This window comes from Vitis riparia, chromosome 7 (genome assembly GCF_004353265.1).
Source record: "Vitis riparia cultivar Riparia Gloire de Montpellier isolate 1030 chromosome 7, EGFV_Vit.rip_1.0, whole genome shotgun sequence".
NCBI classification, from domain to species: Eukaryota; Viridiplantae; Streptophyta; class Magnoliopsida; order Vitales; family Vitaceae; genus Vitis; species Vitis riparia.
Genome location: NC_048437.1, coordinates 2,567,127 through 2,586,199, shown reverse-complemented (window position 1 = coordinate 2,586,199; position 19,073 = coordinate 2,567,127). Strand labels below are relative to the sequence as shown.

Sequence of the window (19,073 nt, the reverse complement as noted above, 5' to 3'; positions counted from 1 at the left end):
TGGTCACCATCCCAACTAACGCCATGGCCACGGTCAGCTGCTCCAACACGTGTTTCATGTAGCTAGCTTGAAGAAAATAGGTCCCCCCACTTCTCCATATGGTGACAGCTCCTTCAAGGTGGCCAGCAAACCGGGGGTCTACAAATAGATATTTATAATATTCTTTTTTAAATGAAAATCATTCTTAGAACGTGTTGGATTAAAATCTTACTAGGGAAAAAACTCAAAAAAAGTCATAGTAAAATAAGAACAAAAAAGTACAATATTCTTTTAATGTTTTTCAATCACTATGTTATCTCATTAAAAATCTTGTTGATAAAATCCAATGATACAAAACTCGAATGAAAATAAAAATTTACAATATGGTAACATACTATCAATCCACTCTCCTTCCTATTGACATTATCATACTTTCTCATATTGGAAATGTTTGAGTCAATATTTTTAATGTTATATATGAGTCTCTTAAGTTTTATAATTAACAATGTTTTTATTCTATAATTTTTTATTTTATTTGTCTTGATTGTTACAATAACTCACCTACCATATGTATAGTGGTAATGTGTATGGATTTTTTTAGGACGGTCATGATGGTGTTTCCAGACTTTCTCATTAAATTCCAAATTGGAATGGGTGATGACTCCGAAAGGTACCTTTAGTGGGTGATATTTGAAGGATGTCTTCTTTATTGACATGAGGTTGAGATAAGCTCCGCCCTTTAAAAAGTACCAAAGTGGCATGTACCGAATTTTGATATCACAAACTACTCTTCTTAAAATTATTTATTAAAAAAAAAAACAAAATAAGAAATATTTATTTGAAAATGATAAATCTACAAATAAAGATGAATTTGAAACTTAGGATATACATGGGGAAGGTGCGGGGACAAATTGTAACATTCCTCTGGCCCATAAACTTATGGTTTTTGGTATGTAAGTAGAGAAACTTTGTCATTCAATTAATTAATCAATGGATATGGAGAAAATTAATTATAAATATCAGAATGAAAAATGAACCACGTAATTTAAGCTCCATGAATGAAACAAGATACCACAATGAGATCTATTTTATTATTTTATTCTAAAATATATCTTTCTTTAGAAACGTTTTCAATTCATTTATTTCATTTAAAACAAAGATCTTGCCACAGCAGCACAAGAAATGAACCAAAATTAATTCTCAAGTAACAATTGAATCACCATTCTTGAGTCCAGATTATTTTGATTGGAATTTCCCCCCAACAGCATAAATACAATTATGGCAAATAATAATTATAAAACACAAGAAATTATATAAAGTTCAGGAAACTATACCCTAAAGATGACAACAGCTTCAATAGAGCAAATTCATGGTTGTCCTTTCTGTTACTTTGAGCATCTCAACTATTTATTTTCTATCTATAGCTCCCTAATTCAAGAGGAGGTCACCTCTAAGGAGGGTAATGGAGCGAGTTTTTTTGGGTGTTCGTCCTAATTATATATAAAATTAATTTTAAAATTAAATTAAATATAAATATTAAAATTAATTTATTTTAAATTTTTATTTGACTATTTTTAATATATAAATAATAATAAAATAAGTTATAAAAAATATAATAATTTAATTATTTATAAAATATATTTATTTTAATGTAATTAAAAATTTTAAAAGTAATTTATTTAAAAATAAATAAATTTCAAAAAAAAGTTAAACGAGGGGTGGGTATGGGAACTTATCATAACCCCACCCCCCTTGCCATTCCTAGTCACCTCCCCCCGCAACCATGAGCCCCTACCTTGCACTGCTCCACCTCTGCGCCATTGCCGTCATGCCTACACATGCCTTCATCTGGGATCCAAAGAAAAAGGTTAAGGTATATTCTCTTTTATTTTAGGCTTTGGATTTTTATTTTGGGGCCTGCTTGTGGGCTTTTATCCGGGCTCCATCAGTCTCATTGTATTGGGCCGTTTATTATTGGTGAAATCTGTTGGATTGAATTGATGATTGTTTTTAGGCCTAATATTTGGTTTGATTTACTGGACCAGTTGATGATTGTAATTGGGCCCCAATTGTTACTGGATTTGCTGATCGGGTCGGGTTATGTTTTTAGAGTATTTTTTGAGAACATTTTTAAGTTATTTTCTAAAAACTGTCTTAAAAAATAATTATACAAAATGATAAAAAATAAAACATTTAATATACAAATTATTTTTAAAACGTTAAAAACATTTTACGTTATAAGACAAATTTTTGTTCTACAAAAATTATACAGAATGTTTTTAAAGTATTTTTTGAGAACATTTTTTAGTTATTTTCTAAAAATTGTTTAATAAAATAATTATACAGAATGATAAAAAATAAAACATTTAATATAAAAATTATTTTTAAAATGTTAAAAACATTTCACCAAATTTTTGTTTTACAAAACATCATAAATCGGTTTTCAAAAGTTATTCTAAAAAACTATTTAAAAAAAAAAATTACCAAACATGATATAAATCTCCTAAATCATTTTTATTATTTTTAAAATAACAACATAAAAATCAAATTTTGAATAAAAACTGAAAAAACATTTTTTTTAAAGTAAAATGAAAACATTTTCTTATGAAATAAACTCAGATTTTTTTAAATTATAAACCTTATTTTTCAAGCATAAAATTGGCAAAAATATTTTTTTTTGATAAAATTTTAAAAACCCTTTTTAAATAAAATTGAAATATTGGTTTTTTGGTAACAAATTGAGACTTTATTTTTTAATATGTTTTGACATTTTTTTAGATTTGTGTGTTTTTAATAATTTTAAAATCGAAAAATTAGTTATGTGTCATCACATTAAAACATTTTCTTCTACATTACAAAAAAAATTATAATGAAAGGAAAGGTACAATGTGGGTCAAGATAGTCTTCTTTTTCAATAAAGTGACAATAAATTTGATAAGAAGTACTTCATATCAAAATTTTTTTTTGAAAATAATTATTTAATTTTAAATTATATATGAGCAATAAAAATATAAATTTCTATTATAACAATTTTCATAATTTGAATAGATTAAAAGTTTGTTTAATATTAAAATTTTTTATAATTTAAATATTAAAAATGCTTGAAGCACTCTAAAAACCAAATTATGTTTCCATTGATTAAAAAGAAACACATTTTCTTTTGAGTGCAAAAAAAGGAAGGAATGAATTCCGCGTAGTAGTGGTAGAAGAAAAGAACACACAGCCAGTGAAGTCGAGAGAGACTCAATCGGAGAAGAAAGATGCTGCAGAGCAAATCGTTCGTGAGGAAAACGAAGCAGGGAAAAGTAGTAAAGGTCTGTTCACTTTTCGTTTTTGAAGCCTAACCCTAAGCCTAAACGACTCTCTGTTTTTTCTCGGTTCACTTCGATTAGGGTTTCGTTGGCAGGTCGTTAGAGAGCATTATCTTCGAGATGATATCTACTGCGGAGCGTCGATTTGCAAAGTGTGCGATTCTTCAACTGCTCGGTTGAGTCCGTCGGCCTCCACTATTCTCATTCTCGACACTAATGTCGTTCTCAATCAGGTGAAGTTATTTTCTCTCTTTCTTTTCTTTTCTATTTTTTTTGGTTTTTTGATTTTATTTTTGGGATTGAGTTTATTGAGTTCGGTTGTGGTGGTTTCAGATTGATTTGCTGGAGAATCCGGCGATTGATGACGTCGTGGTGCTGTCTGTGGTGCTGGAAGAAGTTAAGAACAAGAATATTTCTGTTTACAACAGACTTAGAACCCTTTGCAACAACTCTATGAGGAAATTCTTTGTTTTCTCAAACGAATATCACAAGTAGGGTATTTTTAATTCTCCAAACAGTTATACCAATTGATTGTTTTTTCTTTCATCTGGTTAAAAAAAATTGTTCCAAATACATGTTGGATTGCCGAGCCAATTTGCATGCATGGGTTATTTATTTATTTATTTCTTGGCCATTTATAATCATGTGGATACAGGTGAAATTGAAAGGTGAGCTAGAAGAAAATAAATCTATGGGAGTTTTTCATATTGAAATTAAAAGATGAACTGCCTATATTTTCATCTTTTTATTTAGTGAAATTGGTTATAGATTGCTTTACATGCTGTGCCTGCAATATACTTATGCTTGTTTCATGTGTGTCTACATGTATTGTTTTATAAAATTTTGAACACGAAAAGCAACTTGATATACGATATGCTACAACCAAAGAAGGAAAATGTTAGCTGACTGCTGATATGTTTTCTTTCATGGAGTTGACTGCTGTCCAATGTGCTCCTTTACTTTCATCCATATGCTATTATTGTGATTGTTTGTTGCTGTCACTACATGTGGTTTTTTCTTCTGTTGTCATTGTCATTATTTGGGCCTTATTCCTCCTCTGCAGGGATACATATGTTAAGCAGATGGCTGGGGAAAGTCCAAATGATCGAAATGATAGAGGTTTGCTCTTTGGGTGACAATAAACAATACATTATGTTGGTGTGTGCAATATGTCTTTGAATTTCCTACTCTTGACATCTCTGGTAATTTTATTTTAGCAATTCGAGTGGCAACTCAATGGTATCAGAGTCATCTTGGTGCTGCGGCTCGGGTTTTGCTTATAACGAATGACAGAGAAAATAAGAGGAAGGCTACTGAAGAGGGAATTTCTGCGGAGACAGGTACACCTCAACTATTATTTCATCTTCTCCCTAATTCAGGCACCACAGTATTAGTAAGATTCAATTCTTGCTCTTCCTTGCACTACTGCTGCTGCTATCACTACTACTGCTACTGTTACGGCTACCAGTATTATTACTGTATCAAATTGGTGGAACTACTTTATATGCTAAGCTTACCAATAAAGCCCTTTTTCTGTTTCAGTTGAGTCATATGTGAAAGCACTGGGGCAACCAGGTTTGCTTGACCTGCTTGTGCAACCTGCCCCTGAAGATGTAGGCATGGAGGAAGTGGAAGATCTGAGACCTTCAAAGAGGAAAGTTATCTATAGTGAGGTATTGCCAATAACTAGTGTTTATTCACCAACCAACGTTGAGTCTGTCACTATAATTTTTAGGTCTGGTTGGTTATATGTAGTCTTGCGACCATTTCACCTTATTTTTTATTCAGAATGTGCCCCTGTCTGAGATTAGGTAATATGGGTTATCTATTTCCATGAAACATTGTTGTGGCTTTACAACTTTTCTTGCTTTATTGTTTTTGTCCAGCATAAGCCCATGTCTGAGATTACTTCTGGTTTGCATCGTGGAATCTACCATCAAGGAAAACTACGGGTTAATCGCTACAATCCTTTTGAAGCATATGTTGGAAGTGAGAGCATTGGTGATGAAATAATTATCTATGGTCGTGGAAACATGAATAGGGCTTTTGATGGTGATGTAGTAGCAGTGGAACTTTTGCCTCAAGATCAATGGCAAGAGGAGAAGTCTTTATCTATAGCAGATGAAGGTATATTAACATTTTAATGCTTAAGGAGACTTTCTGTTGTGCTACTTACAGAGACCATTTGTGTTTTAACACTTATTTAAATGTATTTATGTATATCTATTGATGCATAAGTAAAGTCATTAGACACTTGACTCAAGTGGCAGGGTTTGGGGTGGGAATGTGGGAGGTTCCAAGTTCAATTCCTAAAAGAGAAAAGGAAAAAGTTATTTAACATTAAAAGAAAATCTTATGAGTGTGTAAGTAAAATTTGTGTTTTTTGTTGTGGGGCTTCTTGTGTATACTCCTTGTATGCTTCGGGTTGCCTTCTTGCTCCCTTCTGTTAATAAAATTTTCTGTGTTTATCTATCAAAAAAAAAAAAAAGAGTGCGTAAGTAAAATTGTTTGCTTAAATAGGTCTTAAATATGTGCATAGGCGCCATCTGTGTATTGAAACCAAATAATTAGTTTCTCTTTTTTAAAAAAGCAGTCATGATCATCATTACCTATTAGCAGTAGGAAGGCATTTTAAGCTGTATATGAGCGGATAATTTGAAAGCACAAGGCCTGAAGGGGCTTTGAACTTCTTTTGACTCAGTGAACTGGCCTGAAGGTAACTGGATTCTGCTGCTAGAGGCAGTCCATTAAGCAACTATACACCTGGTTGTGATACTATTAGAAATATAAATAAATGACAATTACTTCATTAAGAAGCAAATGTCCAAAATACTTTAGCATATGCTGCTTTTTTCTCATTAATTCACTTGTATAATATTACTAGTTTGCTTGTGATTTACCATTTTTGCCGTCTTTGCATGGGTGGCTCAATGTGATTGGAGCCATTTTGGTGGTGCCAGAAGGGTACACCATGAAGCCTGCTTTGCTTGATATAATAATATAGATATAGTTTAGTATGTGATTATTTTTTTAAAAGAAACAAGGATTTCATTGCACTGAAATTTTAAATACAAAGAAGAATGAAAAATCTTCCAAAAAGTACACAATGCTCTCTACAAAGTCTTGTAAAAAAGGTAGATAAGTGTATACTAATTCAAAAAGTTAAATCTAGCTACAGTTCAAAAAGTAAAATCTAGCTTCTAAGTATGTGATGAATTCAAAATCAACCAACAACAAGGATTAGACTTGAATTAATAGAGCTAAGACCCACCTGAGAAGCATGGGAGCTTGGCTTCTGGTTTGCCTAGCCCTATGGTCCTGGCCTACACATCATGACCTGGTCTGCAGGAAGCTCTTAATGGGAGGATTAAGTTGGGTTACATTGTGTTCTTGCAAGATGAAAAAAGCTTTTCTTCTCTCTCTTTTCTTTTCAAAATATGGGTCCTTTTTGACTGTAAAGGGTGTATCATGCCAACCAAAAAATTGGAAAAAAAAAAAAAAAGACAGACTGAGGTGCTATCGTTATTCGTCATTTTTGCCCTTTGCATTGAAAAGGATATATTCTTCTGAATCTAGTTTTTGACCAACAATGAATTGCAACTGTCAAGATTATGACTTCCCTATATGTTAGTGTAAAAACACTCAGAGAAGTTATTCTTTGCTTGGATCTCGTTCTATCTAGTTCTTTTGATAAGCTTTTTACCCTTTTGCAGAGGACGAGGAGGAAGAAGATGTCCATCTTGTTCCAAGCAGTGCTGATGATGCCCCTAGAAATACAGATCTAGCACAGGGTTCAGTTGGAGGCACAAAAGTTGTTTTGTGCCGTCCATCTGGGCGTGTTGTTGGTATTATAAAGCGGAATTGGCACTCGTAAGTTAACTTGAACAATTGAAATATAAATTTTGTGACAACACTGGTATTTGCTTAGTTGAGCTGTTTGCGTAAGTGTGACATGATAAGACTTCCAGTCCTGCCTTTTGATGTGCTAAATTATTTCCATAGATCATAACATGAAGATTTACTCAAACTAGATAGGAATCAAGTTGTGAATTAAATGATGTGGTTAAAGCCTCTAGAATTTTCATTTTGGGCATGGTTCAAGCTGTCTTGGCACCCTGGAGCTGGGATGCAACAGCCCCATCCGCTTTAATTTCCCTCCCAGAAAAGCATACACTGATGCACTATTGTGCTGCATGGCAGTATATTACCTTTTCTTCATTCCCGTGCCACTACTTAGCAAACCTTTTATGTTTGTTAGGTTTTATTGATCAATGGTGAGCCTTGTATCCCAGATTGCATTGGCACTAAATTTGGAGGTTCTTGAGTTCAAGGCCTGCAAAGTTGATTTAGAGTTACTTTCAATAAAACTTGTGCTACTTATTTTATTGTCTCACATGCATGTTATAGCTGATAAACCCTTTTAACTTCAGCTATGTTTTATAGATGATCAATTAGTTTATGCTTACCTGAAATATGTAACATTGTTTAATCAGTTTAGAGTTGAAAATGGTATAATGATATGTCTGAACAATGATTTCATTTTACTTTTGCATTCTTATTTAACATTCATATAGAAAGTTGCATAAATTATCACATATCCATTGAATAAGTGGTTCACCATATGATGCCTAATTGCTTAGACTATCACAAATCCATTGAATGAATGATTCAACATAATGATGCTTACTTTTCATTATCTCCATGTAGGATCATTTTGTTGCTTAGATGCATGTGTACTTTTTGTATCACAATGCAAGTTTTGTAAGTTGTTTGCTTGTATTCTCATTTCCTGTTTTTTAGCTATATAGAGGATATTTTTCTTTATACAAATCACATGGTGAATCTTGGAAAATTGTTTGTGGCTAGAGCTACTGGTGATGATTGACTCTTTGTCTATAAATTCAGTTGCTTGATATAAGTTGCTGTGGTTAAATGCAGTTATTGTGGATCTTTGGAGCCAATGCCTATGCCTGCAGGCAATGGTGGTATTGCCCATGCTTTATTTGTCTCCAAAGATCGCAGAATTCCAAAGATCCGGATTCAAACTCGACAGCTTGGGAACCTTCTGGACAAGAGAATTATTGTGGCAGTTGATTCATGGGATTGTCTATCACGATATCCTTCTGGTCATTATGTGCGTACTATAGGAGAAATAGGTGATAGAGATACTGAAAGTGAGGTACGTAGGAATTTTGCAGGATGATTAATGACTGAGGAACAAGTTTAGATGAATCTGATACATATCGACTATGTGGATGTGGCAGGTGGTGTTGATAGAGAATGATATAAACTCGAGACCATTTTCATTGCAAGTTTTGGCATGCTTGCCACCATTACCATGGTCAGTGTCTTCTGAAGACCTGGCAAATCCATGTAGGCTGGATTTGCGGCATGTGTGTGTTTTTAGCGTTGATCCTCCAGGTAAGTATTTATTATTTCTATCTTCTTAATTCATAATACGTGATATGCCTTTTTTTTCCCCTGAAAGAAGTTCTGTAGGTGCATTATGTCAAACTTCATGCAAATGATTATGCTTCTGGTTTATGCAGGATGCAAAGATATAGACGATGCACTGCATTGTACAACTCTTCCGAATGGAAATTTTGAAGTGGGAGTTCGTATCCTCCAACCTGTTAACTGGCATTTTTGTTGAAAATTTTATTATAATTGAAGTTTTAATGTTGACTCATGGTTTTTAAGGGAAGTTCATGAATTAATTGTTCCCAAAGAGTAAAGATAAGGATTGCCAAAGGTAAACTTGAATTTCAGAATGCCTTTTTAACTATTCAACTGTTGGTGAGGGGATGCTTATTTTAATAAGAATAAGTTAACCCCAAGAAAGAAGGCAATGAATAATATTGTAGAAGAGATCTGTTTTTATAAGTTATCCTTTGGCTTTAAACTTTCTTTCTCAAGTCATGATTGATGTTTTTTTTTTTTTTGATAAATAAGCAAAAATATTGTATTACGAAGAGGCGCTAAAATAGCGACCCAAAGATGTACAGTATAGAGACAATGAGACACTCACCCCTTTACAGCTGAACAAAACAACAAGAAATACAAAAGAACTTTCTTCCTCATCGAGAACCCACCCAATCAATAAAATCTATTAAGGTCGAAGGACCATCTTTTATAAACAATTTGGTCTCCGACCACAGTAAATACACAAAAGAAGCTTTTAGCCTTTGGATGGACGACATACTATCTTCAAAGGCAGTTCTATTCCTTGCCTTCCAAACGGGCCAAAACAAACATAATGGACCCTCTTGCCAAACAGCCTTATGCTTTTTAGCCACAAAAGACCCCCTCCACCCTAAGAGGGTTTCCTTTACCGAAGAGGGAAATACCCAAGACACTCCAAACAATGAAAGGAGCAACACCCATACTTCCCTTGTCTTTTCGCAATGGAGAAGGAGGTGATCGATAGACTCCTCATACGTTTGGCAAAAAAAGCATCTATTTGTTAAAGCCCAACCCCTCTTCTGAATTCGGTCCAAGGTTAGAACTTTTCCCCACGAAGCCTCCCAAGCAAAGAATCTTATTTTAGGCTGTACGCAAAGTCATGATTGAATTGTTTTGTGTATGTTGAGTTTCTACTTTTTCCATTTTCCTAGAAAGTTTAAACATTTCTTTCTTGCTTTGTACCTCTTTAAAAGTAGTGTTCAGCACATGCAATAAGTTTAGCCTCAGTTACTGCTTCTTTGCTTCCTTTGGATACATCTATTTCCTCTAAATCTTATCTCATTTATGGATAGACTTTGACAAGCTATGTAACAGTGTCTCTTTGCACAACTTGTTCTTTTAATTTTCTTAGTCTACTACAAAGTTTGTTTAGCTGATGGCTTAATAGCTTATTACCTCTTTTCTTGAAGAAAATATTTGCTTGTGTTGTAGCTAGAAAACTGGCATTGGCTTATGCTTTGTTCTTCATGTCATTCCAAACTACTTCTTACAAGCTTCAGTATGGAGTTTACATGTTAATCTTTAATGATATTTAATCAGACATTGCTGATGTAACAAATTTTGTTCACCCTGGCACTCCCCTTGATGATGAGGCTGCGCAAAGGGGCACATCTGTCTACCTTGTTGAGCGCAGAATTGACATGCTTCCTAAACCTTTAACGGAAGGTAGTTTCTTTTTATAGAAATTTTTTATATGTTGGGTGTATGTTGTTTGATATAAAGAACTGCTTGATTTGATGCTGATTTCTTGTTGGTTCTAGAATTCATTTGTCATAAGCTTTATCTTGCAGATATATGTTCTCTTCGGTCTGATGTGGAAAGGCTAGCTTTCTCTGTTATTTGGGTATGTTATCCTTCACCCCTTAAATAATTGATTGGGCGGTTGGAAGTTATGGTACTCCTTTTATCCTAAAAATAGCTATTTCTTTCATCAAATTTATATACATAGGGTGCACCCCCTCTCTTTGCCGCTTCTTAATACATGCTGCTGTTGTCCATCAAAAAAAAAAATCCATATAATCTATCCCACTAAGTTTTGTGTATTTGAAATTTGCTAAGCAATGATAGTTATTCTGTGAAAATGCTTATTTTCTTGACACACCCTCTCACTCTTGCTCTTGTTTTCACTCTCACACCGTGTGTGTGATGCCTGTTTTACGGACACTCTTTGTCTCTGTCTCTGTCTGTCTGCCTGTCTCTCTCCCTCTCTATCTATTTATCACTATCTCTATCTCCATCTATCTATTACATATATATATAGTGATATATGCTTCTCTCAGGTTAGATTCCATTATTTTCCTGTTAAAATTAAGACAGCCAGAAATCTATATGCAGTATGATTATGCATATGCATGTATGTGTTAGCTATGTCTGTTACATGCATGCATGCCACATTATTTGGAGCATGTCTTGGTGGATTCTTATCTCTATGTTTTACGTAAATTTCAGGAGATGACACCTCAAGCAGAGATTATTTCTACAAAATATACAAAAAGTATCATTAAATCTTGTGCAGCATTGTCTTATATTGAAGCTCAAGCTAGGATGGATGATAGGTGCTTCTTTCATCTCTTTCGACATTTGATTGTAGTTTAATTTTGAACAGAAAAACTTTATTCTTTATGTTGTCATTTGTAAGATACTTCTGTGTTGAGGGTTTATCTTTACCCCCCAAGACATGGTTTCCATGAGACCATTCAAGTGGCATTTTATGCCATAACTATAGATAAAAAATCGCTCCACTTCTATATGCTCATGGTCTATCTTCTATGATACTTCATGAAGTGGATATTGTTGATAGTGATCTTGGGCATGTATTGATGATGAAAATAGGAAAGATAAAAGCACTCTTGGAGCCAGTGCTCCTTGAAGTTTTTCAATAGAGGGGAAGGCAGATAATAACATACATGAACCGTTGAGGGGCTTAAAGATGTACTTTTTAAGTGATGATATGGGAAATCTAATCAAACGTACGATTGATTATTCGATTGATGTGTTGTTTGATAATGACTCAAATCGTGTTAGGATTAGCTTTTGTGCACTAAGTCTTTTCTATTTATTTTGATAAGAATTGGTCAAATAATTGACTGGCATGACAGAATCATAATTTCTAATGATTGTGTACTAAAACCCATTGATTTTTTTTGTTAATCCAAGCAATGCATCCCATGCTTGTTTGATTAATGCCCTCTCATGTTGTATACAATCTTTTCAAACTGGTCAAGTACAAAGAAGGAAAAAGAAATAAATAAAAGAAAAAATTGTGAGCTCTGATACTTTTATTTTGATGTCATTGTCGACCAATGATGCCAGATCAATCAACTGACTGGCTTGTTTCTGTTATGGTATGCTGAAGAAAACGCAAGTAGTATGTGATGGGAAATGAGAGTTAAAGATAATCAATCTGGCACCAATTATGGATGACTCCTGCTTGTCTAGTATGGGAGTTTGATTTCAGACTGGAATTCACTTTAGTGGACAGCTATTACTATACAGAAAATTTATGTTTCCTATCTATTCCACTTCGTAAGTTGAGAAACCTATTTGCTTGCTTGTTTGCAGTCGCTTGATGGATCCATTAACTATGGATTTGCGAAATATGAATGCTTTGGCAAAGGTATGCATATCCTGGGGCTTGTGCTTTAGAGGCCTTATTTAGGAGATTGTAGGCAATCTGAGAATGGAGTGTATTTTTGCTTTTTAATTGTCTGAACCCTTATTAAGTATAGTTCAAATATGATCTTGTAGGTCATGAGGCTTAGGCGTATTGAGAGAGGAGCCCTAACTCTAGCTTCTGCAGAAGTCAAATTTCAAATTGATACTGAAACTCATGATCCTCTTGATATTGGTATGGTATTTGATCTTTTGTTTCTTCTTTTTCCAAAATGAAATGTATTTTAATTTTTTGCTTTTCATTGGACATGTGGAAATTTAATAAAGTTAACTGCTATGTAAATATTTGATTTATTCTTGATGGTTTGGACTTTTGTTTTCATATTCTGTTTGTATTATCAGTTGGTGATTTAATGATTTGGATCCATGCACTAATTTTATATTGCCTCTAGAAATTTGAAATAGTATTTATTTAATTTATCTTCACTACTCATCATGTGTGATAAACTCCATTAGACTATTGGAACCTTTATAAGGTACTAATTTTTTTGGGTTGTTTAAGCCATTTCAGATGGGTTTTTATGCACCATTGGTCCAGCAAATTCAAAGAAAATGATTGATTCCTTCTTTGTTGTGCAGTCTATATTTTATTCTTCCATAGTTCCATTTTCATGTGAAGCAGTTGTTTTTCTCCCCTTTCCAGTTGGGTTTCATTTAATAATGTTTAATGCATGTGCTGTTTCCGCAGGAATGTACCAAATTCGTGAAGCAAACCAAATGGTTGAGGAGTTTATGCTTGCTGCTAATGTTTCAGTTGCAGAAAAAATCCTAAAGCATTTTCCGCTTTGTTCATTATTAAGGTATATTGGTGTGCATCTGACATTTGCACTTACCTTAAGTTCTGTTCCTGGTAGGCCCCCCCTTTTCAGCCTGCAAAGTCTGTGCTATAATTTGACTATGATGGTTTCCTCCCTCCCTCTTTTTCCAACCCTCTCTAACACTGTATGAAGAAATGTCTTAGAACTAGTACAGTAAAAGAGTATTTTTCAGTAATGTATAAGAAAATTTGAAAGTTATTATTTATCATAGTCAGAAGGAAAATTATGAACTAATAATTCAATCCAAGAAACTTGGTGAAGGACCCCAGACTGCCTTTTATTTCCTGTTAAGCCCTTTTTTATTAGTTGGAGGTGCCGGTAGTTTAAGAGGGGAATATATTAGATACAACAATGGCAGTGTGTCATGCCATGTATAACAAACAATGATGATGATACTTCATCTGCTAGATTGCTGAGAAGCAACAGTATTGAAATGTACTGTTACTGACATTCTTCTCTTTTCTCTAGTTTTTCTGCTGTCTCTTTGCTTCAACCACTCATTGTTTTTTGTTTCTAATGGTTCCACTTCCCCTTGCATCTTTATCTCTCACATTTAAACTGGACAGGTTGAGCGTGTTTTGTTAGTTTTTGGTAAACAATAGACTTCAGAACTAAATGCTAAATGTTGACACCTTCAATGTTAATAACTATTCAGTAGTCTGTGAGACAGGCTGATTTTAATGGGCAACATAATTTCTGGTACATTTATGTTGAACCTGTAACCTCCCAATCTCCATGCCCACCTCTTGCCACTTAAGCAAGGTGTGAGGAACAGAAAAAAGTGGCGTTTCTATTAGTGAACTTTGGGATGCAAGTATTATTATTTTGATTATTGAACTTCTCTAAATAATCATCTTCTATGGCCATGTGCAGGCGCCATCCTAGTCCAACCAGAGAAATGCTTGAACCTTTGCTGCGTACAGCTGCAGCTGTGGGTCTCAATTTGGATGTTTCATCATCAAAAGCACTGGCTGATTCACTTGATCATGCTGTGGTTAGTTTTATCCACTATCACATGATTCATTTACTGATGTATCTTGTAGGATCTTTGTAGTGAGGGAATCTTTTGGCAAAAGATTGCATGTGTGTGTGTGTGTGTGTGTGCACACACATTTGAGTTTGCTTAAAATAGATATTGTCTGCACATACACATTTGAGTTTGCTTAAAATAGATATTGTCTGCCAGGGTGATGATACATGCTTAAATAAGCTTATCCAGATACTAGCAAATAGACATGCCTCTCTCTCTCTCTCTACACAAACACATTTGATCTCACTAAAAATAAAAATTGTCTGCCAGGGTGATGATCCATACTTCAATAAGCTTATTCGAATACTAGCGACTAGATGCATGACACAGGTAATATCACTTGAATGATCAAGTAAACCTGTTTTTGTTTTTTTGGAAGTATGAGACTTCTGAAATGTTCGTGTAAGAAAATCCTAAAAGTTTATTTTTTCTCCTGATTCTCAAAATTCAGGCAGTTTACTTCTGTAGTGGGGATCTTAGTCCCCCAGAATTCCATCATTATGGGCTTGCAGCACCTCTCTATACTCATTTCACCTCTCCTATAAGGAGATATGCAGGTTAGTAAGAGCGTTATCTGTTCGGTGTTCACTTGGTGAATAGGATAATTTTAATTTGAATTGGAACTGCCTTTTTTTTGCAGATGTCATTGTACACAGGCTACTTGCTGCATCTTTAGGGTTATACAAACTTCCGACAATATTCCAAGACAATGCCCAACTCACTAGTACTGCAGACAGTAAGATTGTCTTTTCCCTTTTAAGCTTCTTAACTATGTAATTGAAAGGCACATAATTCTTTGTCATAGGAATGAGTTGGTACCCTTTTATACACCATCCCATGATAGGAAAATAATTCCTTCCTTTTTTTTTTTTGGGTGGTTTTCTGGGATAATCTACCTGTTTACTCTTTGCAGCTAGCATGGACATAAAATTTTTTATTGGATTTTGGAAATTCTCTCTGCTTAAGGACAGAAATTAAATTCCCATGCCTACTTTCCTTGGTTATGTGGGTCAGGTGGTTTCTAAGGAAAATTGCTGATATATTACCTTACCTTAAGTGTATCAATCATCATGTCTCCCATCTTAATGATGTGATGTTTCTTCTTATTGCACATTTTCACATGTTCACATGACAAAATAAGTTTTGTACTTAAATTTCCATCTATTCTGACTGATCACTCAAAATCTTGTTTCATCATTCTACTCTTCTATGCTGATTTTTGTTATATCATAGGCCATAAGGTCTTTTACCACTACCTCTATCTAGCTCTTTTTGGCCTCCCCTTGTCCACTGTTGCTCTTTGAACTTGACGCATGCCACTCCCTATTGGCATGGTCATTGTTTTTTGTTGTAGATGATGACTTAATTCTTGTATCTTATCAGGATAAATGTCTGTTTCAATATAGTCTTTTAATTAGACTCTTTAATATTATTATTTTCAATTTTTTTTTTTTCCATTCTTGTGTTGTCATTTATCCATCTTGATATTGTTGTTTCCACTACCTTGCATCTCATTCCTTATTGTTGTTTCCACTGTCAAACACTCTTATAAAAAGTTGGAAAATCACTTATAGTACTTCCTAGATAAGCACTTCAATAAAAAACACACTCTCAAGTCCTCATTAGACTTCCGCCTGCCCAAAATTTGGGTTAAATGAGCGCAAGACAACTTAAGATGCTACCTGAACTTGGGTCAGGCTTGTTAGTGGTTGCTTACCTCATTTCACTTCAGAGATGTTCCATTGTTTCACTGTCAAGTCTTATTCAGTTACCATATTTTATTTTCCATTATTATTTGGATAACTAAATTCTTCCTTCTTAATTATCCACTTCAATTTTCATACATCATATTGAATAGTAAGAATATTGTTCATCATGGGATCCTTCAGATTTGAATTATCGGCATAGAAATGCCCAGATGGCAGGCCGGGCCTCAGTAGAGCTGCATACTCTAATCTATTTCAGGAAACGGTATGTACCCATATGCATTCCAAGAAACCTATCTCTCTCACACCCGATCCCTTTGTGTCGCCCAAGTGTGCATGCACATGCCCACCCAATTCACTTGCATAATCTATCTTTTCTGTGTAGGCCGACAGACACAGAGGCCAGAATAGTGAAGATAAGATCCAATGGCTTTATTGTATTTGTGCCCAAGTATGTGTTCCATCCTTTTTCTGTCTATTTTTATTTATTTTATTAGTATTTGCTTTGTGAACCATTGCAAATAGCTTCCATATCAACATCACTTTTGCTTTTCTTTGCAATTACTTCCAAAATGCTAAAAAAAACTAGTTCTATAACAAAAATTTCAGCTTTCAAAAATTTTTCTGCAATTTTGAATGAAAGAATTGCAGTCCTCGACTTATTTTCTTGATCTTTTGAAAAGGATGGTCAGTGAGCTGTGTTGTATACGACATTAGGTGATTCCGAACCAAGTTCTGATACCTTCATTTCTCGCAGGTATGGAATAGAAGGGCCCGTGTACCTTACACCGAGAGGTGAAAAGGGAGGTGGTGAGTGGGTGGTAGACGAGCAGCAGCAGAAGGTAAAGAAGACGGACGGTAGCATTTCCTACAGTGTTCTGCAAACAGTAATGATTCACATGGAGGTTGTGGAGCCCCAGCCAAACCGGCCCAAGCTCGAACTTGCCCTTATCTGCAGATGATATGTAAGTAAACCAGTTTTCAATATTTTATAGAGATGATCAATGAATAGAATGCATTGTGGAACAGTTTATTCTGTACAATTAGCATGGGATGAGGGCTGAAATATTGTAATTTCTATTTAACTTAATTCTTTTTTCACCAAGGTTTTAATAAATTTTTTTAGTTATTTTGTTTTAAAATTTTTCCTTTGTTTTTGAAGTCTACATGCCCTGTTTTTCGGCTGCTAAGATGTGTACTTACAAAGCAATTAGAAAATGGAGTGAGAATTACATTGGACACCGATTTGCTTTTAACAGTTTCTTAACTGTCAAGGGTGTAACCCTTTTGTTAGGGATGGACAAGAAAGCCTCAATCAATGAACTCGAAAAAATTGAACTGAACTAAATACAATCAAACTAGTGTATTTTCATGTTATAATATGATGTTTTAGATTAAATAATTTTGAATAATTTTGGATTTTGATGTCAGTGATTCATATTATCATGTGAGCATGTGATGTATTAGGTTGGATTATCATGTGACGATGTTCTAGATTATGTTATTATATTTTTAGTTATATGGCACACTGTTTATTTAGTTATTTAGTGTAAAAATATGTTTTCTGACCCATCTTTTTGGCAAAAAATTTATGAATCCAATTTTGGCCAAAAACCAAATGGACCGACCTTAACCAAATCAAATTGATGTTAAGTGGGATTGATTTGGATCAATCAATAAATTGGTTCTAATTTATTCCAATTTAATTAAATCCAACTAATTCGATTCAGTTCTAGGGTTGGTTAAGAACTTTAAATTGACAAAACCTAAACTTTGCCCGGCACTAACGTGTTTACAAAGGGATTGGTGAAATACGAAGAAGTGACATCCAATCAAAATGTGCATGTGACCAAAAAGAAAAATTATTTACTTAAACTTAGAAAGAGTTCTTATTTCTTCGTGCCCAATTTACATTTCTTCCCATCTTTGTCTCATGTATTGGAACTCAAGTCGTATTTTTTCCCCTAAGTTTTACTATTCAAATTTAACCATACCTATCCAGAGCTCAAATTAATGTAAAGTTTGATATGGTATTGGGTGCCATAAAACTTTCTTTTTATTTTTAAAAAAGCTTTGCCTCTTTGTGTTATGGGTGCCTTTTCCTATTAAGAAAACTATTTTAACAACATGATGGTTTCTTTGGTAGCCTAGGAAGAGGTTTGTAGACTTAAATTTGAAGGAAGTCTAGGAATTAGGCAAAATGAAGATGTTAATAAAGCTTCAATTACTATGTTAAGGTGGAGAATCCTCATGGATAGTGATAGTATTTGGATTAGGATCACGGGGGAAAAGTATGTTAAAAACAACTTTTTCTGGATTTTTAAAAAGAGTGGAAATTCCATTGTTTGGAAGGAAGTTATTAATCTTAGAAAATATATTGGAGTTGGGCTAAAATGGTACATAGGAAATGATAGAAGTCTGCTTTTGGTCAAATCATTGGGCTTACATGTTGTCTCTTGTTTTTTTTTGTGGATGGAAATCATCTATATTGCATCAATTGTGATGCCAAAGTGTATGACTTTATAAATTCGGATTTGAAGGAGTGGAATCTCCATTCCATTTTGTCAATCCTTCTTCCAAATGTTTTAGTAGACATTAAAGCAATTCCTATCCTATCCTCTTTCCTCTTTGATAGGATTTTTTGGAGTTCCTCTCAAGATGATAAGTTCACCCATAAGTTAGCTACTTGAACAATGAAAAAGCCTTTAGTGCATCCTAGATCCAAAATTCTGCATTTGGAAATTAAATTATGTCAAAAATAAATTTTTTTTCTATGGCTAGTTATTAGAGATACCCTCCTTGCAAGTATTTACTAGTTAGAAGGATGAAAATTTCAAATACACATCTATGCAATCAAAATATTGAAAATATTGACCATATTTTTTAAAAATGGCCCTTTTGTTTTAGGAATTTGGGATCACATCAAGTATCATATGCCTCTTTTGTTTGAATGTGATTTTTTTTTTTTTTATCTTGGATTAAAATAATGTATAAAAACTATAAAATTAATTGCAAAATTTTCAACCCTCCTATGGAAAAGGTTGCTATTTTTTTGTGGCGTATATGGATTTATAGAAATGAGATAGTGGTTAAG

At 33.9% G+C, this 19,073-nt stretch overlaps 1 protein-coding gene across 1 annotated transcript; it reads left to right on the top strand.

The window, feature by feature from the left end:
• The first annotated feature begins 3,135 nt into the window (after nt 1–3,135).
• On the top strand, nt 3,136–17,121 carry LOC117918572 (exosome complex exonuclease RRP44 homolog A). The gene is made up of 24 exons (XM_034835321.1): nt 3,136–3,293; nt 3,386–3,523; nt 3,624–3,781; nt 4,354–4,409; nt 4,508–4,630; nt 4,833–4,963; nt 5,177–5,417; nt 7,004–7,160; nt 8,229–8,469; nt 8,555–8,711; nt 8,840–8,908; nt 10,293–10,418; nt 10,544–10,596; nt 11,202–11,308; nt 12,315–12,369; nt 12,501–12,600; nt 13,114–13,225; nt 14,117–14,237; nt 14,544–14,603; nt 14,725–14,830; nt 14,914–15,009; nt 16,163–16,244; nt 16,365–16,430; nt 16,737–17,121. Exons 1-24 carry the CDS (start codon nt 3,240–3,242, stop codon nt 16,939–16,941), a joined length of 2,814 nt encoding a protein of 937 aa, XP_034691212.1. The 5' UTR covers nt 3,136–3,239; the 3' UTR covers nt 16,942–17,121.
• The last annotated feature ends 1,952 nt before the right edge of the window (nt 17,122–19,073 follow it).

What these genes read in the sequence shown, in the direction of transcription:
- LOC117918572 (XM_034835321.1), top strand. Translation starts at nt 3,240, where the DNA reads ATGCTGCAGAGCAAATCGTTCGTGAGGAAAACGAAGCAGGGAAAAGTA. An exon ending in TTTTAGCGTTGATCCTCCAG is followed by an intron (nt 8,712 to 8,839) that starts GTAAGTATTTAT and finishes TGGTTTATGCAG; the next exon opens with GATGCAAAGATATAGACGAT. An exon ending in ACTCACTAGTACTGCAGACA is followed by an intron (nt 15,010 to 16,162) that starts GTAAGATTGTCT and finishes GGGATCCTTCAG; the next exon opens with ATTTGAATTATCGGCATAGA.